This window comes from Papio anubis, chromosome 9 (assembly GCF_008728515.1).
Source record: "Papio anubis isolate 15944 chromosome 9, Panubis1.0, whole genome shotgun sequence".
In the NCBI taxonomy this organism is placed as follows: Eukaryota; Metazoa; Chordata; class Mammalia; order Primates; family Cercopithecidae; genus Papio; species Papio anubis.
Window position 1 is genome coordinate 10,545,970 of NC_044984.1, and position 27,585 is coordinate 10,573,554.

At 45.9% G+C, this 27,585-nt stretch overlaps 1 protein-coding gene across 1 annotated transcript; it reads left to right on the forward strand.

Annotated features, from left to right (window-relative positions):
* Positions 1-826: 826 nt before the first annotated feature.
* On the forward strand, positions 827-17,915 carry LOC101016467 (solute carrier family 2, facilitated glucose transporter member 3). The gene is made up of 10 exons (XM_003905929.4): positions 827-1,113; positions 3,199-3,291; positions 3,954-4,114; positions 5,603-5,843; positions 6,151-6,313; positions 6,929-7,116; positions 10,507-10,611; positions 12,220-12,321; positions 14,009-14,212; positions 15,502-17,915. The coding sequence occupies exons 1-10, from the start codon at positions 1,099-1,101 to the stop codon at positions 15,718-15,720; spliced, it is 1,491 nt and encodes a 496-aa protein (XP_003905978.1). The 5' UTR covers positions 827-1,098; the 3' UTR covers positions 15,721-17,915.
* Positions 17,916-27,585: the final 9,670 nt, after the last annotated feature.

Consider the following 27,585-nt stretch of genomic DNA (forward strand, 5'->3'; position numbering starts at 1 on the left):
TAAAAATACAAAAATTAGCTGGGCGTGGTGGCGGGTGCATATAGTCCCAGCTACTCGGTAGGCTGAGGCAGGAGAATTGCTTGAACCCGGGAAGCGGAGGTTGCAGTGGGCCGAGATCGCACCACTGCACTCCAGCCTGGGTGACAGTGTGAGGCAACATATCAAAAAAAAAAAAAAAAAGAATATAGATTGTATTTCATAAACAGTTGAACCTCTTCTTGCTGCCCTGATAGTTGGTCTGGCTCCTAGAAATTCAGGTTTCTTCCCTTCAGGTGAGATTATGCTAATCAGAGAACACTGGCAAAATTCTTTCCCTGATTTTCTTCTCTCAGGCTGTCTTTCCCTCCCTTTTAAGATCGTAGACTCCCTCTTAAAAAAAAAGGAAAAAAAAAAAAGATTGTAGACCCACCCTATAAACAAAAAACGACCGATAAATTCATAGAATCAGGAATCCTTACTGCTTACACTCTTTCTAACAACCTTAAATCTCTGATAGTAGCACCCACTTTGTTTTATATGGATAGATTTATTCTCATCTCTCTGTAGATTGTTTTAATCCCAAGCAGATTCAAGAGCAAAAAATAGCGTATTTGCCCTCCCTCCAGGCTTTTCTGGTAGCATTTTGTCTGTGAAACTAAGAGGCTGTAACTGCTATTAGAAGAGGGAAGGAGTAAGGATGAGCTTTTGAAAAAAAAAAAAAAGAAAGAAAAAAAAACCCAGGGTAGAGAGAGTGGCAGGATGTGGTTTGAAGAGAGGGGGGAGGGAGGGCGTTATTGTCGGCGGTGCGGGGGTGGGGATAGTTCTGAAGTTCTGATAACACAGAATTCCGAGAGATCACAAGATTATTTCAGGGGGGTGGGGTGGGGTGGGGCTGGGGGCTTGTCGCCCTTTCAGGCTCCACCCTTTGCGGAGATTATAAATAGTCATGATCCCAGCCAGACCCAGAGATGCTGTAGTGGTGAGACTCTGGATCCTTCCTGAGGACCTGGAGAAGACTTGCTGCTGAGAAGGACATTTTGAAGGTTGTGTTGGCTGAAAAAGCTGTTTCTGGAATTACACCCCTAGATCTTTCTTGAAGACTTGAATTAGATTCGGGCCATGGGGACACAGAAGGTAAGAATGATATAATTACTGGTTATTTTTGCTTGTTTGGGGTACACTCAGAAAGGCGAATATTAATAATGTTAATTGCCTTGTTCTATTTTCTCTTAAGTCACCAAGCCATCTTAAGGCCTTTTCATTTCTTATCTAGCCTGCACTGCTGCCGCTTCATCAGTTCTCTTTGAATGTCAGTTCTGTTCACCTTCTTATCATAGGAAAGTCACCCGGAGAAGTTGTGTTGACTTCTCAGGTTTATTTTAGGTAACCATATACCACTGAGGACGAGATGGTTGAGCGTTTAGAGGATCGGGCTGCCTGGTTGTATAGATTAAAAGTGTGGGTCTCAGAGCCAGTGTGAAGACTTCTCTGGAAGCATTAGACCTTGAAAAGGTCTGTGTTTGGGGGCACAGGCCAGGGTCCAGCCATCTGTTGGGGTTCGTGAAAGAATTACAGTTGTCCTTCCTATTAGGGTTAAAATTGTGAGTGCAGAACATACAAAATATTATTGGTGCTGTAGTGCAAAAAAATATTATTGGTGCTGTAGTGCAATATTTGCAGGGAGAAAGGCTTTTATTTTATTTTATTTTTTTTCTGATTGAGTTTTGCTCTTGTTGCCCAGGCTGGAGTGCAATGGAGAGACCTCAGCTCACCACAACCTCCGCCTCCCGGGTTCAAGTGGTTCTCCTGCCTCAGCCTCCTGAGTAGATGGGATTACAGGCATGAACCACCACGCCCGGCTAATTTGTATTTTTAGTAGAGATGGTGTTTCTCCATGTTGGTCAGACTCCTGACCTCAGGTGATCCGCCCGCCTCGGCCTCCCAAGGTGCTGAGATTATAGGCGTGAGCTACCGTGCCCAGCAAGAAAGGCATTTTTTTACCAAGATAAATTTAACTAAAAATAAGGGGCCGGGTGTGGCGGGTCACGCCTATAACCCCAGCATTTGGGAAACCAAGACAGAAGGATCACATGAGGCCTGGAGTTTGAGACTAGTCTTGGGCAATATAGTGAGATCCCATCTCTACAAAGGAGGAAGAAAGAAAATGTAGGAAAATAAGAGGGATGGAAAATTGAGACTAAAGAAAAGGCTCTCAAAGATAGCGAATGATGAGAGGAGGCAGAAGAGATTTTTACTAAAAGGAAAAAGATTTAACAGAGAGCATGTACTGGCAGGGCCCTCCGGGGTACCGATGCTTAGCTGTGACTCAGACATCTGGGAGGCTGCAGGCAAGGTCACTTCTGCTGAAGCTCCTAGCCTGCTGCCTAATCTGTCGGACCTGAAAGGAAATGAGTTTAAGATGTGAAAGATTGAAGGGATTTTTGGTGGGGTGGGGTGGGGAGGAATGGCATAGAAGATGGCCTCAGGCATAAAAGTTGAGCTGCCGGGAGGTGGAAATGTAAAATGTCTTCCCCAGCTGAATTATTCCAGGCGAGGTGAAGATGACTGGTTCTCCCCACTAAGAAATGTCTCTTATATGTTGGGTTCAGAGTAAGATGTTCTTTCTTCCCCTACGCGGGGGTTAGAGAGAGCAGAACTGTATTTAATAAACGAAGACTGAAATGGGGCCAGGATGCACTGGGTAGATCCAGTAGCTTACATGGTCCAGAGAGATAGAGACTCAAAGAGCTGCCCAGCAGTGAAGATACAAACTACCACGCCCTCCCCCACCACCACCCCTGGGCTTCTGTGGGGTCTGGGTACAGATCAGACTGCACTGTGTTTGTTTCCGAAATGATCAGTTCTTAGCGATCCTACCCAAGGCTGTGTTGTCCTCTGCCCTCCCAGTTCTTGAGTGGAATTCTGTGCCTACCTTTTTACCTGATGCAAGTTTTAAAATATTTCTCTTAACTTCTTCCTTCCCCAATTTTCTTTCCACTTTCACCAAGTTAACTTCACATTCTTATCTCCAGATAAGTTCTTTAGTATAATCTATTCCTTTGTCTTCCCCATTAATTACCTAAATCTCATTTGATGTTTGTCCTTTCCATACCACTCATAGGTCAAATTCTCCTAATACAGCTCCGTAATTAATAAGAAACAGTCACTAATCACAAGTTTTAAGGACCACTCTCTCCTCCCTGTCTTCCCTCCCTCCAGGTCACCCCAGCTCTGATCTTTGCCATCACAGTTGCTACAATCGGCTCTTTTCAGTTTGGCTACAACACTGGGGTCATCAATGCTCCTGAGAAGGTGAGTGCCAGGCCACAAGAATTAGAATCTGGAATAGGGAAGTTACTCCTTTAAGTAGAGTTTCAAGAAATTAGAATTTAAGGCCAGGCACGGTGGCACCTGTCTGGAGTCCCAGCTACTCCGGAGGCTGAGGCCTAAAGATCACTTGAGCCCAGGAGTTAAACACCATCCTGGGCAACACAGTTAGTGAGGGTCCCTCCCCAAACTAGGGGATTTTAAGACAAACTTTGTATCTATCCTGTCCAAGACTGAAGATGGAGACAATATTGGTGGGGAAAATTAGTGGGGTCGTTTAATCAAAGCAGAAAGCTCACTTACTTCCTGAACCCTGGGCGGTGCTGTTCTTCCTCCCACTCTTTCACCCATAGTGATAGACTTCCTGTATTATCCCTTAGGGGTTAGGTACAAAGCAGCTGGGTTCCCTTAGCATGGGGCTGGGGTAGACTGAACATCGGTGCTGCCACCTACTGGGATTTTCAGGACAAATTAAAAAATTACTATTCCAGGGAGAGTTAACATTAATTCCAATATGTTATCTGCCTCTTCCATTCCCGTCTATTTATTCCCTTGATTCTCTAGGAAGGAAATGATCCCTAATATTTGTCTTTTTTTCTCATCCAACTGTAACAGTCTGTTCTACCACCAACGCTTTTATTTTGCAGATCATAAAGGAATTTATCAATAAAAGTTTGACGGAGAAGGCAAATATCCCTCCCTCTGAGGTGCTGCTCACGTCTCTCTGGTCCTTGTCTGTGGCCATATTCTCCGTCGGGGGTATGATCGGCTCCTTTTCCGTCGGACTCTTCGTCAACCGCTTTGGCAGGTATTGACTAGAAACTGGGCAAGGAAGTGGGCTCTACAGCTGCACTGAGGACAAGTGTGGAGAGTTAGGGCAGGGAGATGATGATGCCTTTGAATAAGAACACCTTGAATTCTAATCAAGGGAAACCTAGTCCAACTGGCCCCGAATATGACTGCTCTTGCTTGGAGCTCTTCTACCCTCCATAGCTCCCGCCCAGCTACACAAGAGATGAACTGTGTGAGTGATTGGCCTTTGCAGTCCAGCTAGGGCTAGTTCAGAATTATTCCCTAGTAAGCTCAACTGTGGGGTTTCCAGAAACATAATTTACAAGGTATGAAGTTGTTTACTTTTATTTAAAAAATTGGGGTTTCATATAAATGTTTCTATTATTTTACACAGGATAGGTAGGAATTATTTTTGTAATTCTTAGTCTATGGCAAATGTGGATAATGGTAAAAAGAATCTTATTCTATAGGAGCTTAACAATATGTTTTTAGAAGGTAGAATATATTTTCAGTTATGAAATATATTTTCATTTAGGCAATTAGCCCGGGTGCAGTGGCTCACGCCTGTAGTCTTAGCACTTAGGGAAGCCGAGGCAAGTGGATCAGCTGAGGTCAGGAGTTCGAGACCGGCCTGGCCAACATGGCGAAACCCCGTCTCTACTAAAAATACAAAAATTAGTCAGGCGTAGTGACAGGCACTTATCATGTCAGCTACTCCAGAGGTTGAGGCAGAAAAATCGCTTGAACCTCGGGGGTGGTGCAGAGGTTGCAGTAAGCTGAGATCTGGCCACTTCACACCAACCTGGGTGAAAGAGCGAAACTCCATCTCAAAAAAAAAAAAAAGCCAGTGCAGTGGCTCACCCCTGTAATCCCAGCACTTTTAAGTCAGGAGGTCAAGACCATCCTGGCTAACACGGTGAAACCCCTGTCTCTACTAAAAATGTAAGAAATTAACCAGGTGTGGTGGTGGGCGCCTATAATCCCAGCTGCTCGGGAGGCTGAGGCAGGAGAATCTCTTGAGCCCGGGAGGCGGAGGTTGCAGTGAGCCGAGATCCCGCCACTGCACTCTAGCCTGGGTGACAGACCAACACTCCATCTCAAAAAAAAAAAATTGCTAATTGGATATTCTAGAAATGCAATTGGAATTCACATTTAAAAATGGATAAGGCAACCTATTTTACTTGATTATGTTCTTTTTTTTTTTTTTACCCCCCAAGAAAGGGGGTCTTGCTCTGTCACCCAGGCTGGAGTGTAATGGCTCAATCATAGCTCACTACAGCCTCAACCTCCCACCTCAGCTCCCTGAGTGCTAGGGACTATAGGCGGGCACCGTCATGCCTGGTTCCCAACTAGAAATGTTCTGATAATAGAAAGTGAAAAAGAAAAGTTAGATCAAAAAAAGGAGATGATAGGAGCCTGGAGAAGAGCAGAATAATGAGGACAGAAGAGAGGTTAGGAGCCTCTCACTTTGCTAATTGCATTTTGTCTTTGATTAACCTTACAGGCGTAATTCAATGCTGATTGTCAACCTGTTGGCTGTCACTGGTGGCTGCTTTATGGGACTGTGTAAAGTAGCGAAGTCAGTTGAAATGCTGATCCTGGGCCGCTTGGTTATTGGCCTCTTTTGCGGACTCTGCACAGGGTTTGTGCCCATGTACATCGGAGAGATCTCGCCTACTGCCCTGCGGGGTGCCTTTGGCACTCTCAACCAGCTGGGCATCGTGGTTGGAATTCTGGTGGCCCAGGTACTCTAGAACTTCTCATACCTGATGAGTGTTAGTTTCATGGGTCATTAAAAAAGTTAACATAGATAAAGCACTGAAGGATATCTGGCACATGTTCAATTATATGTGGAAGTTTTAGATATTGTTACTATAACTCATAGATAGTAGCTCAAGAAGCAGGCTGAGTAGAGAAAGGAAAAGAAACACAATTTGTTGATTTTTTTTCCCATAGTAAAAGAATGTGTGATTTTCTGAACTTTTTGTTTTTTAATGAACTTGTGGCCTATGAGGTATGGGGTTTATAGCATTGTCTTTGTGTGGTTTCTAGATCTTTGGTCTGGAATTCATCCTTGGGTCTGAAGAGCTCTGGCCGTTGCTATTGGGCTTCACCATCCTTCCTGCTATCCTACAAAGTGCAACCCTTCCATTTTGCCCTGAAAGTCCCAGATTTTTGCTCATTAACAGAAAAGAAGAGGAGAATGCTAAGCAGAGTGAGTATCCTTCACACCTTCATGTGAATATAATGTGAATTATATGGTTGTGGTTTGTTTGAGGGATGAGGGTACTGGACCTATTTTCTGTTACACTCTTTCCCTGCCCCTCAGAATCCAAGTGAGGAGGGTTCTGATTACTCCTGAGGAAAATTTTCAGCCCCTAAAGAATGAGGTGAAAAGGCAGGTTTAGGAATGGATGCTATCAGGCCGGGCATGATGGGTCATGCCTGTAATCCAGCACTTTAAGAGGCCAAGGCGGGTCACCTGAGGTCAGGAATTCAAGACCTGCCTGAACAACATGGCGAAACCCCGTCTCTACTAAAAATACAAAATTAGCCGGGAATGGTGGTGCATGCCTGTAATCCCAGCTACTCGCCAGACTGAGGCGGGAGAATTGCGTGAACCCGGGAGGCGGAGGTTGCTTGAGCCGAGATCATGCCATTGCACTCCAGCCTGGGCAACAAGAGTGAAACTCCGTTTCCAAAAAAAAAAAAAGGAAGGGATGCTATCGATCACCTCATCTCATGCGGCCCTTTCCTGGCTGCTTTACAGGAAGAATGAATTTGGGGCAGCACATTGTCTTTATCCTTTCCTCTTTCTTCTTTTCACCAGTCCTCCAGCGGTTGTGGGGCACCCAGGATGTATCCCAAGACATCCAGGAGATGAAAGATGAGAGTGCAAGGATGTCACAAGAAAAGCAAGTCACCGTGCTGGAGCTCTTTAGAGTGTCCAGCTACCGACAGCCCATCATCATTTCCATTGTGCTCCAGCTCTCTCAGCAGCTCTCTGGCATCAATGCTGTGAGTATGATACTTTAGGATCAAATATGTCTTACAGTATTTCACTTAAAATGCCGGGCATGGTGGCGGTGTGCCTGTAGTCCCAGCTACTCAGGAGACAGATAAAAGGATCACTTGAGCTCAGGAGTTGCAGGCTGCAGTGAGCTATAATTATGCCACTGCATTCCAGCCTGGGAGACAGTGAGACTCTGTCTCTGAAATAGGGAAAAAAAAGACCCTGGAAGGACACTGGCAACTTCAGAGTGAACTGACTTTACTAGTCTATGTTTTTACAACAAGAATAGTGAGCATGATAGTTTAAAGAGGGCAGCAAAACGGAAGCTAGCATTTGGCAGATAGCCCTTGTATTCCATGCAAATATCGGCTTCCTGTGTTTGACTGGATTGTAGGAAGAGAATATTCCTGTGCCTTCTAGTCAATATGGCTATTAAGAGCACCCTTGTCCCACCTTTTAAAATACTGATTCATCCCCTAAGAGTTTTCAGATAGTTTTTGATCAGTGGGATTAAGTTATTTTGTAACAAAGCATTTTGCATGTAATAGAGCGTTTTGATGCTCAAAATAGTAAGTTGGTTCCTGAACTTTTCTCCTAGCTAGCACACCAGGATATTTGTATTTGAAGTGGCAGTGCTTCCTGGGAGGGGTTAGAGGCTGTTTTGTCAGAATCTATGAGGAGCCAGGTGTGGTGGCTGCTCATGCCTGTAATCCCAGCTACTACTCGGGAGGCTGAGGTGGGAATATCACTTAGGCTCAGGAGTCAAGCCTGGGCAATATAGTATGAGCCTATCTTTAAAAAAAAAAAAAAAAAAAAAAAAAACCACTTGGGAGGAAATACACAGTAGTTAGAAAAAGCCTCCTAGGTGATTGGTGATTTTGTTGAATCCCAGTTTCAAATTCCTCATTTGGAAATGCTAATGTAGGCCACATGTATTGCTGGAGAAAAATGTGCTCCCAAGACCTTCCAGAGCAGCAGAGCTGAGACTCGGCAGGTGAGGCAGCTACGTGCAAGTGTAGCCCTGAGAATGAGCACCTCTTTAAAGAATGTACCTTGCATTAGTTCTGTGCCTGTTTAAAAAAAACGAATAAAAGAATGTACCTGAGGCAACTCCCTAGCTGCCTCACCACAGTTCTGGCCCTGCAAAACAGGACCAGGAAAAGATCACCTGTGGGAAATTACAAATGATTAATGAGCACTCTGAGGGACAGACTCCTGCCACTTCAGAGTATGGTGTGTACATTCTTTTTCTTTTTTTTTGAGTCTCACTCTGTCACCCAGGCTGTAGTACAGTGGCACAGTCTCAGCTCACTGCAAGCTCCACCTCCCGGGTTCAAGCGATTCTGCCTCAGCCTCCCTAGTAGCTGGGATTACAGGCGCGCACCACCATACCTAGCTAATTTTTTTGTATTTTTAGTAGAGACGGGATATCACCATGTTGGCCAGGCTGGTCTCAAACTCCTGACCTCAGGTGATCCGCCCACCTCGGCCTCCTAAAGTGCTGGCCTTACAGGTGTGAGCCACCATGCCCAGCATGTACGTTAATTATTGTTGGACGAAGCTGGCTCCCAATTTAGTCAATGAGTAGATTTTGCTCCAGGTATAATCTCACCCAAAGCTGGCTGCACCAGAATTATGGGGGTTGGGATTCCTGAGTCAGCTGAATTTGAGAATCTCTGTGTAAGAGGCCTGAAAATTGTCTGTAAAAAAAAATCTGATGCACAGCAGGCTTGGAAATCGCTTTTCCAACCTACTTTTGCACAAACAATGATTTCTAATTTCCCTTATGGGCAAATGGGTAACAGGTTGCATTGTATCATGTTTACCTAGCAGAGTAAACTGTTTAGGTGAGATGACATAGGGGTTAGCTTATCTTGCTTGGTGACACTAGATCGCAAAGTCATTTTACTGTAAGAAGTTTTATTGTGATGTGTACATGTACATTAGGTTTTTGACATGTAGACATTATGTTAAGGAAGAGAATTGGCATACCTATTTGTTACTTGTTTAAACTGCTCAAGTAATTACTTTTGTGCTAGCCTAATATCTTTCCCCACAAGCTTGATGTCATCATATAATATGTTGAGATTTTTTAACAGTCTTAATTAGCCCTAGAGCAGCAGGATTTTCAATAATGAGTCTACAAATCTGTTTCAAAAAATAGTTATAATCTTATTTTAGAAAATATAAATATAGTTTATATCTTATGTACTAGGGATTTAAAGAGTTGCTTCTTGAGAAGGTAAATCCCAATGTAGAGGTCCATATTCATCAAAAAGACTAATATTGCTATGGAGGCAAATACTCTGGGTGAAATAAACTGAAGCGAACCTGGGTAACCTAGATAATGTTCCCTTGTTAACTTGAGGTCTGAGTCCAATATTTTAATATCTCTTAACTATGGTAGTTGTAGCAACCTTACATTTTAGCACAGTGCCTAGCAAACAACATAATTATTTAATATATATTAAATTACAATAATAGCTGGTATTTCATAAAACACTTCAAAAGGGCCTAGGCCTAGGAAATACAGCTCAACCTCTGCTTATTCAATGAGCAGGATAAGGTTATTCAACTAGTTCACTATCAAATTGAGACATCTATGTGCCTATCAATGTTTTGAAGGTTTGGGGAAGAGCCAATTAAAAAAGCATTTAGCTGGGCCCGATGGCACATGCCTATAATCCCAGCAACTTGGAGGCTAAGAGGCAGGAGGATCACTTGAGACCAACAGTTTAGGACCAGCCTGTGGGTAACAGTGAGTTGCTGTCTCAACTTATTAAAAAGAAACCAGTTAGTAGGAATTACACCTTCATATAAGTTAGTGAAGTGGACATAAGCAAGAGCAAATGGAACAGTGGGAATAAGCATTTTTAGAAGAAACAATGGAAATGAGTAGCTAGAATTAAGAACATTTAGAAAGAGAAAGGAGGGCCAGGTGCAGTGGCTCATGCCTGTAATCCCAGCACTTTGGGAGGCCAAGGCCAGCAGGTCACTTGAGGACAGGAGTTTGAGACCAGCCTGGCCAACATGTCGAAAACCCATCTCTACTTAAACTACAAAAATTAGCTGGGAGTGGTTGCAGGCACCTGTAGTCCAGCTACTCAGGAGGCTGAGGCAGGAGAATCGCTTTCATCTGGGAGGTAGAAGTAACAGTGAGCCGAGATTGTGCCACAGCACTCCTGCCTGGGTGACAGTTTGAGACTCCCTCTCAGAAAAAAGAGAAAGGAGATAAGATACAGAAGATAATTCATTTGCAGAAGGGATATGAGTATTGAACAAAAACCCTAGAAAAAGGACGTCTTACACCCTGGGACTTTTAAGTTTATTTTTGAGGGTTCTGTGTAACTGGTATGCAGAATTGTATCAAAGTTGCATGTTTTCTTTTCTACTAGGTGTTCTACTACTCAACAGGAATCTTCAAGGATGCCGGTGTTCAAGAGCCCATCTATGCCACCATCGGCGCAGGTGTGGTTAATACGATCTTCACTGTAGTTTCTGTAAGTTGGATGGTTTGATAATTTTGCGGGGGGAAAAGAATCCTTGCTACAGATGTTCAAAGATGGATTGCATGACCCTACTATCATTTAGTTACCTTTCTGTTGTTTAATTTTCCTTTGGGAAAAAGATACATTTAATGTTGGATGTAGTCTTCACTCTTCAAGCAAATGTGGATGGATGGGAAAGGAGGAAGTATAGAAGGGACTAACTATATATAGTACGCTTTAAACTTGGAATTGGAGGAGAGGTGTTTGGAAAAGCTCTCAACTCTGTGATTCCACTGTTTTCAAACTAAAGAAACAATAATCAACAGAAGATGTCTGTGACCCCCAGAATGTGTGAGGATTTTTCCCCATTAGGTAGGCAATCAGTTCTGTAGTGGACACCATCTGGGTGTCCTGCGATTTAATTCTGACACGATTTACCTGGAGATAGCATCAGATCTCACAGGTTGGTGGCACAGTTCCCAAGACTGCCCTCCACTCCTGATGCCCATCACAGGCTCCAGGTTGTTTACCTGTGCTTCTGCCCCACCAGCTATAGATCGGGATTCCCACCACGCCCTCTTTGGGTTGGATTAATTGGCTACAGTGGCTCACAGAACTCAGGGAAAATGTTTCCTAGTTTGATTTTTGTTGTTGTTGTTGAGACGGAGTCTCGCTCTGTCGCCCAGGCTGGAGTGCAGTGGCCGGATCTCGGCTCACTGCAAGCTCCGCCTCCCGGGTTTACGCCATTCTCCTGCCTCAGCCTCCCGAGTAGCTGGGACTACAGGTGCCCGCCACCTCGCCCGGCTAGTTTTTTGTATTTTTTTAGTAGAGACGGGGTTTCACCGTGTTAGCCAGCTCCTGACCTCGTGATCCACCCGTCTCGGCCTCCCAAAGTGCTGGGATTACAGGCTTGAGCCACCACGTCCGGCCTCCTAGTTGATTTTAAAGGATATTTTAAAGCACAGAAATAAACAACCAAATTGATTCACAGGGCGAGGTCTGGAGGGACCCTGAGCGTGGGAGCCTCTGTCTCCGTGGAGTTGGGGTGCACTCCTAGCGCATAGATGATATGTTGCTGACCTTCCTGTCAGCTTCCATGGGTTCAGATATCTGGAAGCTCCCCACACCCTGCTTTTTGGGCCTTTTATGCAGACTTAATTGATTCTCCATGATTGAAGCATGGACAACAGTTTTGAAATGTGATTGGACAAAAAGGGAATGATCTGAACCCAGCCAGGCCTGTCTGTTTGGATTATTTTGGCCTCTCTGTAGCGTTTATTCCTCTAGGGGGTGGGGCAGGACCCTCTCTGAAATGAGGGTTTTATGACCCGCAGTCAGATTAGCGTCCTGCCAAGTGGGAGGGCAGGAGAAAGTCAGAGAAGAATTCTATTTTCTGAGGCCTGTAGCATCCGAACATTATGATAAAAGACTCTACCAAGGGCTGTGGGGATTTTGAGCCAGGACCTGTGAATGGAACACAATATGTACGTATATAAAATCATAAATCACAGGAGGTATATCCGTAACAAGTGTCCTGCTGTTGGTAAGGCAGATTTCAAGTAGCTCAGACACTGTTTTCATGGAAAGGAAAACTGAAGTCATGTCATATTCTTCTTCCAGCTATTTCTGGTGGAAAGGGCAGGAAGAAGGACTCTGCATATGATAGGCCTTGGAGGGATGGCTGTTTGTTCCACGCTCATGACTATTTCTTTGTTATTAAAGGTGAGTGCTCTTTGAGTGAAGAAAAGCGAGGGAGGGGGAAAGGAGGAGAGGTTACAGTTGACTTCTGTGACACAAGGGGTGGGTTGTTAAGGTTGCAGTTTGTCAACAAAGTCAAAGAAGAGAAGCAGGATGCCCAGAGTTTTTAAGAAACGTGGGTCTTCAGAGAACTGGAGGTAAACTGTTAGAATCCTTACATTTTTTTTTTTTTTTTTTTGGTGAGACGGAGTCTCGCTGTGCTCCCAGGCTGGAGTGCAGTGGCGTGATCTTGGCTCACTGCAAGCTCCGCCTCCCGGGTTCACACCATTCTCCCGCCTCAGCCTCCCAAGTAGCTGAGACTACAGGCGCCCGCCACCACGCCCGGCTAGTTTTTTGTATTTTTAGTAGAGACGGGGTTTCACCATGTTAGCCAGGATAGTCTCAATCTCCTGACCTCGTGATCCACCCGCCTCGGCCTCCCAAAGTGCTGGGATTACAGGCTTGAGCCACCGCGCCCGGCCAGAATCCTTACATTTATAGAACATTCTTATAGCTTATAAAATAAATTATCTAATTAAATTCTTAAAATAATATCAAGGTAATCACACTTAATAGATGATGACATGGTCTCAATACAAAGTGATATGCATGAGATCACATATATGGGATTTAAAAATCCAAGCCTCGGCCGGACACAGTGGCTCACGCCTATAATCCCAGTACTTTGGGAGGCTGAGGTGGGTGCATCACCTGAGGTTGGGAGTTCAAGAACAGCCTGACCAACATGGAGAAACCCCGTCTCTACTAAAAATACAAAATTAGCCAGGAGTGGTGGTGCATGCCTCTAATGCCAGCTACTCAGGAGAATCACTTGAACCCAAGGCAGAGGTTGCGGTGAGTCGAGATGGCGCCATTGCACTCTGGCCTGGGCAACAAGAGCGAAACTCCCTCTCAAAAAAAAAAAAAAAAAAAAATTCCAAGCCTGGCTGGGTGCAATGGTTCATGCCTGTCATCTGCAACTTTGGAAAGCCAAGGTTAGAGGATTGCTTGAGCCCAGAAGATCAAGACCAGCCTAGGCAACATGGCAAGAAACTCTATAAAAAAACAAAAATTTGTTTTGTTTTTGTTTTTGTTTTTTGTGACAGGGTTTCACTGTGTCAACAGGCTGAAGTGCAGTGGCATGATCTCAGCTCACTGCAACCTCCGCCTCCTGGGCTTAAGCGTTTCCCATGCCTCAGCATCCCAGGAAGCTGGGATTACAGGCATGTGCCACCATGCCCAGCTAATTTTTGTACTTTTTAGTAGAGACAGGGTTTCACCATGTTAGCCAGGCTGGTCTCCAACTCTTGACCTCAAATAATCCACCTGCCTTGGTGTGAGCCACAGCTCCCGGCCAAAAAAATTTTAATTAGCCAGGTGTGGTGGCACATGCTACAAGTCCAAGCGATTTGAGAGGCTGAGGTGGGAGGATTGCTTAAGCCCAGGAGATGGATGATGCAGCGAGGTATTGTAGCGCCACTGCACTCCAGCCTGGGCAACACAGTAAGACCCTGTCTCTAAAAATAATAAAAATAAATCCAAGCCTATTGATTCCACAGCCACTCTTTGTATTGTGCATCAGGGGCAGGAGGATCTTGCCGTTAATTGCCTCTAGGAACCTAGATCCTACACTGTCTTTAAATTTTATTTTCTGTGTTCCTTCCTCTTACAGGATAACTATAATGGGATGAGTTTTGTCTGTATTGGGGCTATCCTGGTCTTTGTAGCCTTCTTTGAAATTGGACCAGGCCCCATTCCCTGGTTTATTGTGGCCGAACTCTTCAGCCAGGGCCCCCGCCCAGCTGCGATGGCAGTGGCCGGCTGCTCCAACTGGACCTCCAACTTCCTAGTCGGATTGCTCTTCCCCTCTGCTGCTGTAAGTAAACTCACCTTATCTTAAAACCAGCCTATGTAAGCTGACATGTTGAAGATACTCCTTAATAATAGAGTAGTCTGGGCCTGACATTGTGGCTCACGCCTGTAATCCTAGCACTTTGAGAGGCTGAGGCAGGTGGATCACCTGAGGTCAGGAGTTCGAGATCAGCCTGGCCAACATGGTGAAACTGCTGTCTCTACTAAAAACTCAAAAATTAGCTGGGCATGGTGGCACATGCCTGTAATTCCAGCTATTTGGGAGACCGAGGAAGGAGAATCACTTAAACCTGGGAGGTGGAGGTTGCAGCGTGCCGAGATCATGCTACTGCACTCCAGCCTGCTCGATGGGAGCAAGACTCCATCCCTCAATAAATCAACAAATAAATAATACCGTAGTCCCTCCTCATCTGCAGTTTCAGTTACCTGCAGTCTAAAAATATTAAATGGAAAATTCCAGAAATAAACAATTCGTAAGTTTTAAATTGCGGCCAGACGCAGTGGCTCAAGCCTGTAATCCCAGCACTTTGAGAGGCCAAGGTGGGTGGATAACTTGAGGTCAGGAGTTGAGGACCAGCCTAACTATCATGGTGAAACCCTGTTTCTACAATAAATACAAAAATTAGGCCTTGAGTCATGGCTCACTGTAATCTCAGTGAGCAAGATCATGCCATTGCACTCCAGCGTGGGCAACAAGAGAGAAACTGTCTCAAAGAAAAAAAAAGCCAGGCATTGTAGCACACACCTGTAGGCCTAGCTACTCAGGAGACTGAGGCAAGAGAATCACTTGAACCCAGGAGGTAGAGTTCATTGTAAGCTGTGGTCACGCTTCTGCTCTCTAGCCTGGGTGACAGAGCGAGACCCCATTTCAAAAAAAAAAAAAAAAACTGTAAAAAGAGATGGAGTCTTGTTGTGTTGCCCAGGCTGGTCTCAAACTGCTGGGTTCCGGTGATCCTCCCACCTTGACCTCCCAAAGTGCTGGGATTATAGGCGTGAGCCGCCGCACTCGGCCCAGAAACACAGATTTTAAAAATAATATTCAAAAGTCCAAAAATACTCAGTAGACATTTGGAAGCATCTAACTGTAATGAAAAGGAATAACAAAAAGAAAACTACAGAGAACTATAGTAAGTTAGCAACAGAATCTTAAGTGAATCACTGAAGAAACCTGTTTCCACTAAATATGGAAGGGTTATAGCTTGAAGCCCACTGGAAATATGAATGTGAAGGAAATTGAGTTTGTCAATGACCAGATTTTTATATCGACCTTCCTTTTTTGTGTCCTTTCACTAGCACTATTTAGGAGCCTACGTTTTTATTATCTTCACCGGCTTCCTCATTACCTTCTTGGCCTTTACCTTCTTCAAAGTCCCTGAGACCCGTGGCAGGACTTTCGAGGATATCACACGGGCCTTTGAAGGGCAGGCACATGGTGCAGATAGATCTGGGAAGGACGGCGTCATGGAGATGAACAGCATCCAACCTCCTAAGGAGACCACCACCAATGTCTAAGTCATGCCCGCTTCCACCTCCCTCCCAGCATGGGAAAGCCATCTCTCCCTGAACAAGGGAGAGACCTCATCAGGATGAACCCAGGATTGCTTCTGAATGCTGCTACTTGATTCCTTTCTCATCCCACGCACTCCATGAGCACCCCAAGGCTGGGGTTTGTTGGATTTTCAATGGCTTTTTAAATATTTTATTTCCTGGACATTCTCTTCTGCTTAGGAGAGACCAAGTGAACCTACCTTCATTTCAGGAGGGATTGGCCACTTGGCATATGACAACTTTGCCAGCTTTTCCTCCCTTGGGTTCTAATATTGCCACATTAGGGGATATAGGAGAGGAAAAGTAAGGTGCAGTTCCCCCAACCTCAGACTTAACAGGAAGCAGATGCACATATGAGTGTGGAAGGCAGAGGGGGTTTATGTAAGAGCACCTTCTTCACTTCCACACAGCTCTACACGGCAAGTAAACTTGAGTTTTATTTATTTTATCCTCTGGTTTAATTACATAATTTTTTTTTACATTAAGCTCCAGGATACATGTGCAGAATGTGCAGGTTTGTTACATAGGTATATATGTGCCATGGTGGAAATATTTATTTTTTTAAGCATAATTTTACCAAATAATTAAAACAGAAGGAAATTGAGATTAGAGGGAGGTGTTTAAAGAGAGGTTATAGAGTAAAAGAGTTGATGCTGGAGAGGTTCAGGTGCAATAAGAAGAATTTAGGGAGAAACGTAGTTCATTATTGGAGGGTAAATGATGTGGTGCCTGAGGGCTGTACTTTACCTCTTAACAATTTTTGTCCTTCAGATGGAAACTCTTGAAGTTTAATTTTTCATAAAAGTCATATGCTTATATAATAAAGCTACTGATTTCCTTTATAATTTTTTTCTTTAAGATAATAGTTTACATGTAGTAGTACTTGAAGTCTAGGATTATTAACTAATATGGGCATTGTAGTTAATGACGGTTGATGGGTTCTAATTTTGGACGGAGTTGAGGGAAGGGAAAGTGATTTCTAGAAAGGCTGTTCCCCTCACTGGACGAAGTAACTCCTTCTTCTTGTAGTCTAAGTCTCATGACTTTTGAAGTAATCTGCCACCTATCTTGTGGGAGAGCCATCCAAATGAGAAACCACAAATAATTGGTTCTTGGTAGAGATTCATTATTTCTCCACTTTGTTCTTTAGGAGATTTTAGGTGTTGATTTTCTGTTTTATTTTAACTCATACCTTTAAAGGAATTCCCCAAAGAATGTTTATAGCAAACTTGGAATGTGTAACCTGAGCTCTGGGAGAGGATTTTTTTCTGAGCGATTATTATCTAAAGTGTGTTGTTGCTTTAGGGTCACGGCACGCTTGCGTATGTCTGTTACCATGTCACTGTGGTCCGATGCCGAGTGCCCTTAGGGGACTTGAATCTTTCCAATAAACCACGTTTGAGATAGCATGAGTCAATGTGCAGTGTAGCCACACTTGAGAGGATGAATGTATGTGCACTGTCACTTTGCTCTGGGTGGAAGTACATTATTGTTGACTTATTTTCTCTGTGTTTGTTCCTACAGCCCCATTTTCGTATGTTGCTCAATCTCCCTTTCCCTTTTTGGTGCTTACACATCTCAGAACCGTTAGCCAAACCCTTGCCAGTGACAGTATTTTGGTTCTCAGTTCTCACTGTTCCTGTGGAGCCTTTGAATATAAACACACAGCTGAGGCCGGGTGCGGTGGCTCTCGCCTGTAATCCCAGCACTTTGGGAGGCCGAGGCGGGCGGTCAGGGATTCGAGATCAATCTGGCCAACATAGTGAAACCCTGTCTCTACTAAAAATGCAAACATTAACTGGGCGTGGTGGCGGGCGCCTGTAATCCCAGCTACTCGGGAGGCTGAGGCAGGAGAATCACGTGAACCCGGGACGCAGAGGTTGCAGATCGCGTCATTGCACCCTAGCCCAGGCCACAGTGCAAGACTCCATCTCAAGGAAAAAATAAAAAAAAAAGGACATAGCTATGGAGTGGGGTTTAGCTTGAAAAGGTGACCTTGCAATTTCACGTCAACTTCTGGTTCCTCAAACAGTAGGTCAGCAGTAAGGCAGGGCCCCCTTTCTCACTGAGAAGATTGTGAATATTTCCATATGGATTTTCTATTACTAATGTTACTCTGATTCTTTGTTTTAAAATAAAAATTCTGAATGTACATGAAATTATGGGCTTATTACTTTTTGTCCTTCCTGTGACCACAAAATCAGCTTTAAATCCTGACTTGGCTACTCAGTGCCTGTTGTGACTTGTATGAGACCCTTATACTCATATGAGACTCTGTTCTTAGAGTCTTATACGTAAGAGAAGAGCCGTATGTGTTTATTATGTAGATTAAATGAAAAAACTTTCGTGCATTGCTTTTCATACTTGATAAATTATTTGTTTTGTTCCCACTGATAACTAGTTTTTTTAAGACTGCCCTACCTACCTAAAAGCCTTGCCTCTCTTGTTATATGCATTTTTGCCTCTCTTGCATTTTTGCCTCTCTTGTTATGCATTTTTTTTCTTTTTTTTTTTTGGGACGGAGCTTCGCTCTTGTTACCCAGGATGGAGTGCAATGGTGTGATCTCAGCTCACTGGAACCTCCGCCTCCCAGGTTCAAGCGATTCTCTTGGCTTAGTCTCCCAAGTAGCTGAGACTACAGGTGTAGACCACCACACCCAGCTAATTTTTGTACTTTTAGTAGAGATGAGGTTTCACTATGTTGACTAGGCTGGTCTTGAACTTCTGGCCTCATGTGATCTGTCCGCGATCTGTCCGCCTCAGCCTCCCAACGTTCTGGGATTACAGGCGTGAGCCACCATACCCAGCCCTAAGTGATGTCTATCAAGTGTATCAGTCTGGGTCCTATCAGAAGATAAAAATCACACTTTTTGTTTTTGGTTTTTTTTTTTTTTACAAGGAAAGGATAATACAAAGAATATCAAGCTATAGGCTGGGTGCGGTGTGTCATGCGTGTAATCCCAGCACTTTGGGAGGCTGAGGTGGGTGGATCGCCTGAGGTCAGCAGCTCGAGACCAGTCTGGTCAATATGCTGAAACCCCATCTCTTAAAAATATGAAGAAAAAATGGCTGGGCATAGTGGTAGTCACCTGTAATCCCAGCTGAGCAGAAGAATCGCTTGACCTGGGGAGGTGGAGGTTGCAGTGAGCCAAGATCGTACCATTGCACTCCAGCCTGTGCAATAAGAACAAAACTCCTTTAAAAAAAAATAAAAGATATAAGACAAAATTCAGTTTCCTAGAGCTGAAGGAGATTATCCAAGAAAGGACATACTTGGAAGGAAGGCCACTGCCATTTCCTCAACTGAGGTGCACACCCTACTGGAGAATGTAGAGTTGCAGTCCAGGGGAGAGCAGAGAAGTCTGGTAATTTGCCTAGGCCAGTGCAGGTATGCAGTCCCTTTGCAAGCAGGGAACACACAGCTGGTGACCAGACATGCAGATGTGCAGAGGGAGTCGAGGCACCAGAGGGGTAGGAGGCCTGGAGTGTGGCATCCCTGTGGAAAGTGACCACCAGGCCAGGGCATGGCTGGGGCAGGTCACCACCAAATTTCCTCTCATCTGTACTGCTGACCTATGGTGCAGCCACTGGAACCAGCAAGAAAATCCCCCTTCATCCTGGAGTATCCTTCCAGCACCATCTACTGAGAAAGCATTGTTCTTAGTGCTCTAAAAAGGAAATGCTTAAAGGAATTCCATCCATTTAAAAGCAGGTATTGAGGGATGAATTCGGAGCTGACAGACAGTAAATTGATAACTAGCACAATAAGTGTCAGATGGCTGGGTAGATAATAGTTGGGTTTTGGTTGAGGGGATTTCCCCCTTCCACACCTCCCAAAGCCACCTGGGCTTTTAGAGAAAATTCAAGGTAAAACTTGTCCCCCACCCCGTCACCCTCTTTTTTTTTTTTTTTTTTTAAATGTGTTTGTTGCAGAAACTTGGCCAAGGTCCGAAGTGGCCCCAGATGGTTGAGTTTGGGCCAGGGGGTCGCCTGCCGAGAGTTGGGCAAGTGAGACAAGGAAAAGGTGGAGGGAGCGACTCTGGGCCTGGAGCTTCAGAGTTGCAAGATGCTGTTTCAGTCAAGCTGCAAGTGAGGCTCATGAGGCTCGCTCCGGCTCCGGCTCTGGCTCCGGCTCCGGCTGCGGCTCCGGCTCCGGCTCCGGCTCTGCGCTGTAGGCCTTCATGCGGTCCTCTCTCATCATGAGCTGTAGATACACAAAGAATGGCAAAGAATGGCACCGATGAATCACCTAGCAACAAATCTGTCTCTTTGATCGGGGGCCTTCGCTGCACTGGCGTGGCTGAAACTGCGGTTCTCACCAACGTCCACTTTCTTCCTCCAGTTCGCTGCCCTGCACCCAGCGAGCACCGAGCCAACCAGCCCTACTTGGCACTGCAGCCGCGACCACCCACTTCCCCATAGTCCAGGCGCCGCATGAGGCTCAGACTGGCGCACGGAGGCGCGTGGGGGTGGGGGACGCGGAAGGGAGGGGCCGCGAAACTGGAGACCCTGCGAAAAAGCTAGGCCTGGGACGCGCTGGCTCCCCCGCGAGTCCCCTTCACTGCGCAGGCGTGGGCAGCTGCAGAACCCTGTCATTCCTACTTAGTTTGCTCATCATCACTAATATTCTTTGCTGTGACCCAGGATATATCTGGAACCCAGGGACCTTGACCTGCCTTCAAATGCAGGTAACTGAATTTAACTGCCGTTTCGGTATTGCTCTAGGCTGTGGTGCTTGATAGGGTTGACTTCTGAGTTGGGATACATTTCAGGGATTACATTCTATTTATTTATTTATTTATTTATTTATTTATTTATTTATTGAGACGGAGTTTCGCTCTTGTCGCCCAGGCTGGAGTGCAATGGCGCGATCTCAGGTCACCGCAATCTCCGCCACCCGGGTTCAAGCGATTCGCCTGCCTCAGCCTCCCGAGTAGCTGGTATTAGAGGCGCACGACACCAAGCCCAGCTGCACACCTGGCTAATTTTTTGTATTTTCAGTGGAAACAGGATTTCACCATGTTAGCCAGGCTGGTCTCAAAGCCCCGATTTAAGGTGATCCGCCCGCCTAGGCCTCCCAAAGTGCTGGAATGACAGGCGTGAGCCACCGCGCCTGGCTAAATTCCATTTTTTAAACGAGGAAATTGGCCAGGCGCTGTGGCTCGAGCCTGTCATCCCAGCACTTTGGGAAGCTGAGGCCGGGAGGCAGAAGTTGCAGTGAGCCGAGATCGTGCCATTGCATTCCAGCCTGGACAGACTGGGACTCCCTCTCAAAAAAATAAGCAGAAGAAAAAAAGTAAAAGAAGCTAATCATAAAAGACCACATATTATATTACTTAATTTATATTAAATTTCCTGAATAGGCCATTCTACAGAGAGAAAGAAGATAGATTTGGTGGTGGCCATGGAAGGGAAGAGGAGGTGGTGAAGAACACAGGGAAGGCTGAGTGCAGTGGCTCACGCCTGTAATCCCAGCACTTTAGGAGGCTGAGGTAGAAGGATCACCTGAGCCAGGAGTTCAAGACCAGCCTAGGCAACATAGGGAGACCCCATCCCTACAAAAAATTTAAAATTTAGTCAGGTGTAGTGGCACGCGCAAGCCTGTGATCCCGCCACTCGGGAGGCTGAGGCAGGAGGATCACTGAGCCAGGCAAGGCCCCAGGCTGCAGGAGTCAAGGTCACGCCACTGCACTCCCAGCTTTAAAGCAGATAGAGACCTCTCCTAAAGGAAAAGATATAAAACCGAAATATCCTGGCCAGGCACAGTGGCTCACTGTAATCCTCCTGTTACCCTGGGAGTCAGGAGGAGGGCGGATCACGAGGTCAGACTGCCACCCTAAGCACATGGTAAAAACCCTGTCTATACCTGCTAAAAATGTAAAAATTAGCTGGGTGAGGTCATGCCGTGGCTCAAGCCTGGGGGTCCTATGACTTTGGGAGGCCGAGACAAGTGACTACTTAGGTCAGGAGAGATCGAGACCATCCTGGCAATACAGTGAAACCCTGTCTCTACTAAAATACAAAAACTTAGCCGGGCGAGGTGGTGCATGCCTGTAGTCCCAGCTACTCGGGAGGCTTATGGCGGAGAAAGGCGAAACCCAGGAGGCAGAGCTTCAGTGAGCTGAGATCCGCCACTGCACTCCAAATCCCAGGATAGAATTCAAAGCCTTACGGGCTGCTAGGCAGGCCTCAGGAAGTCGGAGCTCAGGAGGCTGAGGCAGGAGAATCGCTTGAATCCAGGAGGCAGAGGTTGCAGTGAGCTGAGATGAAAGCACTGCACCCAGCTTGGGTGACAGAGTGAGACTTAGTTCCCAAAAAAGAAAGCAAAGTACAGTGTCACCAATCCCAGCACTTTGGGAGGCTGCTGCAGGCGATCAAGGTCAGGAGTTCAGGAACAGCCTGGCCAACATGGTGAAACTCCATCTTTACTTAAAAAATATACAAAATTAGGCCTGGCATGGTGGTTTCAGTGCCTGTAATCCCAGCTACTTGGGAGGCTGAGATAGGGAGAATTGTTTAAACCCAGAGGCAGAGGTCAGTGTTTTGTGCTTGAAATCACGCCACTGCACTCCAGCCTGGGCTGACAGAGCAAGACCCATCTCCCCAAACAAACAAAAAGTGCACTCCAAAGTGGCTGGGGACCACCATTTTATATTCCTCTAATAGTAGTGTCTATGGATCCAATTTTTCCATGATCTTAATTACCTTCCTTCCCTTCTTCATTTCCTCCTCTTTTCTTCCTTTCCTCTCTTTCTTCTTTCTTTATTTTATTCTTTCTCTTTCTCTCTCTTAGAGTCTGCCTGTTCCTCCCATGTAGTGGCTGATCTCAGTTTCACTGTTCATCTGGTTTATTGCCCTGTTCTTAGCGCCCGGTTTGACTGGCGATACCACCACGACCTCACCCGGTTTCTTTAGTGAGATGGGTTTCAACGAGCATGACGGTCTCGACTCTGATCTCGCGGATCCGCCTCGGCCTCGCCTCCCAAAGTGCTGATTACAGTACTTTTCTCTTTTCTTTGTTCTTTCTTTCTCTCTCTTCTTTTCTTTCTTTTTTCTTTGAGACAGATCCTCCATCGCTTCAGGAGCTGGAGTGCAGTGACATTGACATCGACTCACACTGTAACCTCCACCTCCCAGGTTAAATAATTGTTCTCTTGATAGCGCGGGACTACAGCTGTCCCCACCACACCAGGCTAATTCTTGTATTTCTCGAGATGGGATTTTAACATGCTGGCCAGGCTGCTCTTGAACTCCCTGACTCCCTGGGTGACCCCGGCTCACCTCAGCCTCCCAAAGTGCTGGGATTACAGGCATGAGCCTCACACCTGGCCCCTCACTCTCTCCTTTCTTTTTCTCTCTCTCTCTCTCTTCCTTTTTTCAGAGGACTGGGGTCTCACCTTATGCTCCCTAGGCTGGCCTCAAAACACATGTGTGCCCAGTGGATTCTCCTGTCTCCGCTCTCTGCGGTTGGTATTGATATGGGTGCAGACCTCTACACCTGCTCAATATCTGACCCTTTGATTTTAGCTTTCAAATCGCAGGGGACTAGGTGCAGGGCTGACCTGTGATTCAGGCACTTTGGGTGGCCGAGGCAGATGGACTGCTTGGGAGGCCAGGAGTTCAAGACCAGCCTGTCCAACATAGTGAAACCCCTGGCCTCTACTAAAACTACAAAAATTAATTGGGCGCAGGAGCTGAGATGTGTTCGTAATCCCAGTTTTGGGGAGGCTTAGGCATGAGAATTGGCTTGAACCCAGGAGGCAGAGGCTGCAGGGAGCCAAAATCACACATTGCACTCCTTCTGCCTGGGCAACAGCCACAAGACTCTGTCTCAAAAAAAAAAAAAAAAAAAAAAAGTGTGGGCCAGGAGCAGGCTCTACACCTGTAATTTATCAGTTTGGGAGCCCAAGGTGGGCGGGATCACCTGAGCCGAGTTGGAGACCAGCCTGATCAACATGGAGAAACCCCATCTCACTAAAAATACAGGACTAGGCCAGGCATGGTGGCACATGCCTGTAATCCCAGCTACTCGGGAGGGGCTGAGATTAGAGAATCACTCTGCAGCCCAGAGGTGCAGGTAAGTTGCAGCAGCCGAGGATCAAGTTATTGCACTCCAGCCTGGGCAACAAGAGTGAATTCCATCTTAAAAAAAAAAAAAAAAATTGATGTAATCAAATTTACTACTTTGTTGTTATGTTACTCAGGCCTCTAATTGGCAAACCTTTAAATATCTTCGTACATATCAACTATAAAGGGAATGAGAAGCAATGGGAGCTATCTCTTTACTGTTAGCAAGAGAATATACCATTTGTATCGCCAATTTGTTATTATTATTGCTGCTTATTATTACATTACTATTTGCCTTCCCGTGCCCTTTGTATCATTGTTTTTAGAAAGTTTCAAAGCGCTGGAATACGCTAATCCTAGTGATTTTGAGGCCGAGACGGGAGCGGGATCGCCAGCGTCAGAGATCGAGAACACAGTGAACCTCGCTCTCTTATCAAAATAAAAAATCTGCCGCTTTAGTGGGTGGCGGGCGCTTGGTCTCAGTTACCGGGAAGGAGCTGAGATCGGCACGAACCTCCGGAGAAGTGAGCTTGCAGTGAGCTGAGATCCTTCGCCACGCCTTCCAGCCTGGTAACAGAGTCGGTGACCCTGCCTCAAAAAAAAAAAAGAAAGTAGTTTGGGCCTGGGGATTTTCAGATAAATTTATGGCTCACTTCTAATCCCAAAAGCACTTTGGGGAGGCAAGGGAGTTTGGAGACCCTCGGTCAACATGCGCAAAACCCGACATCTACTAAAAAAATGCTAAAATTAGCCAGAAGCGTGGTGGTACACGCTTTCGGTAGCCCCAGCTACCGGGAGGCTTGCGCAGGAGAACGGCTGAACCCAGGAGGCGGGTGAGCGACGGAAGTGAACTCCTGAGATCCCGCACCACTGTGACTCCAGCCTGGTTGATAGAGGAAACTCCGTCTCAAAAAAAAAAAAAAAGAAAGCATTTTAATAAGTAACAGTAGTCATGACTATAATCCTAGCACTTTGCGGCCAAAGCAGGCAAAAATCACTTGAGCCTAGGAGCTTTGAGACCAGCCCTGGCAACCGAGTGGGATCCACGTCTCTACAAACTTTTTTTTTTAGTTATTGGCATGGTGGATGTGTGGCTCTGTAATGTCAGCTATTCAAGAGGCTGAGGGCAGGATCCCTTGAGTTATGATTGAGGTACTGCACTGCAGCCTGAGCAACAGAGGAAGATCTTATGTCTTCAAAATTTCACAATAAAAAAAATGAAAGCAGTTTGACTTTTATCCAGGAAAATTGAATGTATGTATGGCTCAAATTCTTTACCTCCTCATCCCATCCCCAATTCCATGCTTTTTGCTAAGTGGTCTTTGCAGTTCCTTCTACTAAAGGAGAGGGATAAGCTTTACTAAAGGAGAGGGATGCTCTACTTAACATTTTTTTTATTTATTTATTTATTTTTTTGGTGAGACGGGATTCGCTGTCGCCCAGGCTGGAGTGCAGTGGCCGGATCTCAGCTCACTGCAGCCCGGGCCCTGGGTTCACGCCATTCTCCTGCCCCTCAGCCTCCTCGGTAGCTGGGACTACAGGGCTCGGGCCACCGGCCTGCTGGTTTTTTTGAATTTTTTAGTAGAGACGGGTTTCACTGCAAGAAGCAGGAGGGTCTCATCTCCTGACCTCGTGTGATCCTCTCTGCCTCGCCTCCTCCCAAAGTGCTGGGATTACAGGCTTGAGCCACCAGCCTGCCTAACATTTTTTTTTTTTTCAGACGGAATCTCGGCTTCAGCCCAGTGGCCTGCAGAGTGACACGCACCTTGCTCACTGTAAGCTCCGCTTCCTGTTCACCATTCTCTGCTCTCAGCCTCCTCAGTAGCTGGGACTCACAGGTGCCCGGCCACCACACCAGGCTAATTTTTGTATTTTTAGTAGAGACAGGGTTTCACCCTGTTAGCCAAGATGAGTCTCAATCTCCTGATCTCAGGATCTGCCTCACCAGCCTCCCATAGTGCTGGGATTACAGGCGCGGGAGCTGTCACCGCAAGCAAGGCTCTGGTCCAGTTCTTCTTTTGATTAAAATTGCAGGACCATCATCCCGGATAACTAGAGGTCAGGTTTGATTTTCTTTTGTTTTTTTGAGAAGGAGTCTCGCTCTGCAGTGGCACTATCTCAGCTCACTGCAACCTCCACCTCCCAGGTTTAAGCAATTATCCTGCCTCAGCAGCCTCCCGAGTAGCTGGGATTACAGGCATCTGCCACCATGCCCGGCTAAGTTTTCTTTGTATTTTTCATAGAGATGGGGTTTCCCATGTTGACCAGGCTGGTCTCGAACTGCTGACCTCAGGTGATCCACCTGCGTTGGCCTCCCATAGTGCTGGGATTACAGGCGTGAGCCACCACACCCGGCCTGGTCAGGTTTCTTGAATTCCTAATAACCAGGGTGAATATGGCAGGTTTGTTTAAGGCCCTTCAATGCTGAGTGACTAGTAGGAGTCTCATCAGTACAGCAACTTCTGAGAGTGCTGTATTAAGGCCTCTGTTTTGGCCCCATCAGTGTCTGCTTTATTGGTCCAATTTCTTGGGGTTTTTTTGTTTTATTTTCTTTTGTTTTGTGTTTGTAGAGACAGGGTCTTGCTCTGTCACCCAGGCTGGAATGCATTGGTACAATCACAATTTACTATATCCTCAAACTGCTGGGCTCAAGTGATCCTCCCACCTCAGCCTACTGAGTAGCTGGGACTACAGGTGCTCACCACACATGGCTAAGTTTTTAATTCTTATTTTTGTAGAGATGAGGTCTCACTGGGTTGCCAGGCTGGTCTCAAACTCCTGGGCTCAAGTGATCTTCCTTCCTGCCTTGGCCCTGCAAAGTGCTGGGATTACAGGAGTGAGTCACCATAACCAGTCTATTCATCGCATTTCTTTTTTTTTTTTTCTGAGGAGTCTTGCTCTGTCACCCAGGCTGGATTGCAGTGGTGCAGTCTCGCCTTGTTGCAACCTCTGCCTTGGGGACTCAAGTGATCCTCCTGCCTTGGCTCTGCAAAGTGCTGGGTTTATAGGAGTGAGTCACTGTGACCAGCCTGTTCATCCCGTTTCGTTTCTTCTTCTTCTTCTTCTTCTTCTTTTTTTTTTTGAGAAGGAGTCTCACTCTGTAACCCAGACTGAAGTGCAGTGGAGCGATCTCGCTTCATTGCAACCTCTGCCTGCCGGGTTCAAGTGATTCTCCCGCCTCAGCCTGCTGAGGAGCTGGGATCACAGGCGTGCGCCACTGCGCCCAGCTAAATTTTGTATTGTTATAAAGACGTGGTTTCACCATATTGGCCAGGCTGGTCTTGAAATCCTGACCTCAGATAATCCACCCGCCTTGGCCTTCCAAAGTGCTGGGATTACATGCATGAGCCACTGTGCCCAGCCACTCATCCCATTTCTTAATAACAGTTTGAGAATTGATGTACTGATGGGATGAGTATTTCCACACTCGTCTCATTTTCTTTCCCCTTTGTTTTACCCATGTTCATACAAATCGTTCCAACTTTCTTTGCTATTTTTTGTTTTTGCATAATTTTTTCCTTTTTTTTTGAGGTGGACTCTTGCTCTGTCACCAGGCTGGAGTGCAGTGACTCAGTCTCGGCTCACTGCAACCTCTGCCTCCCTGGTTCCAGTGATTCTCCTTCCTCAGCCTCCTGAGTAGCTGGGACTACAGGCATGCACCACCACGCCCAGCTAATTTTTTATTTTTAGTAGAGACAGGGTTTCACCATGTTGGCCAGGCTGGTCTTGAACTCCTGACATCAAGTGATCCACCCGCCTTGG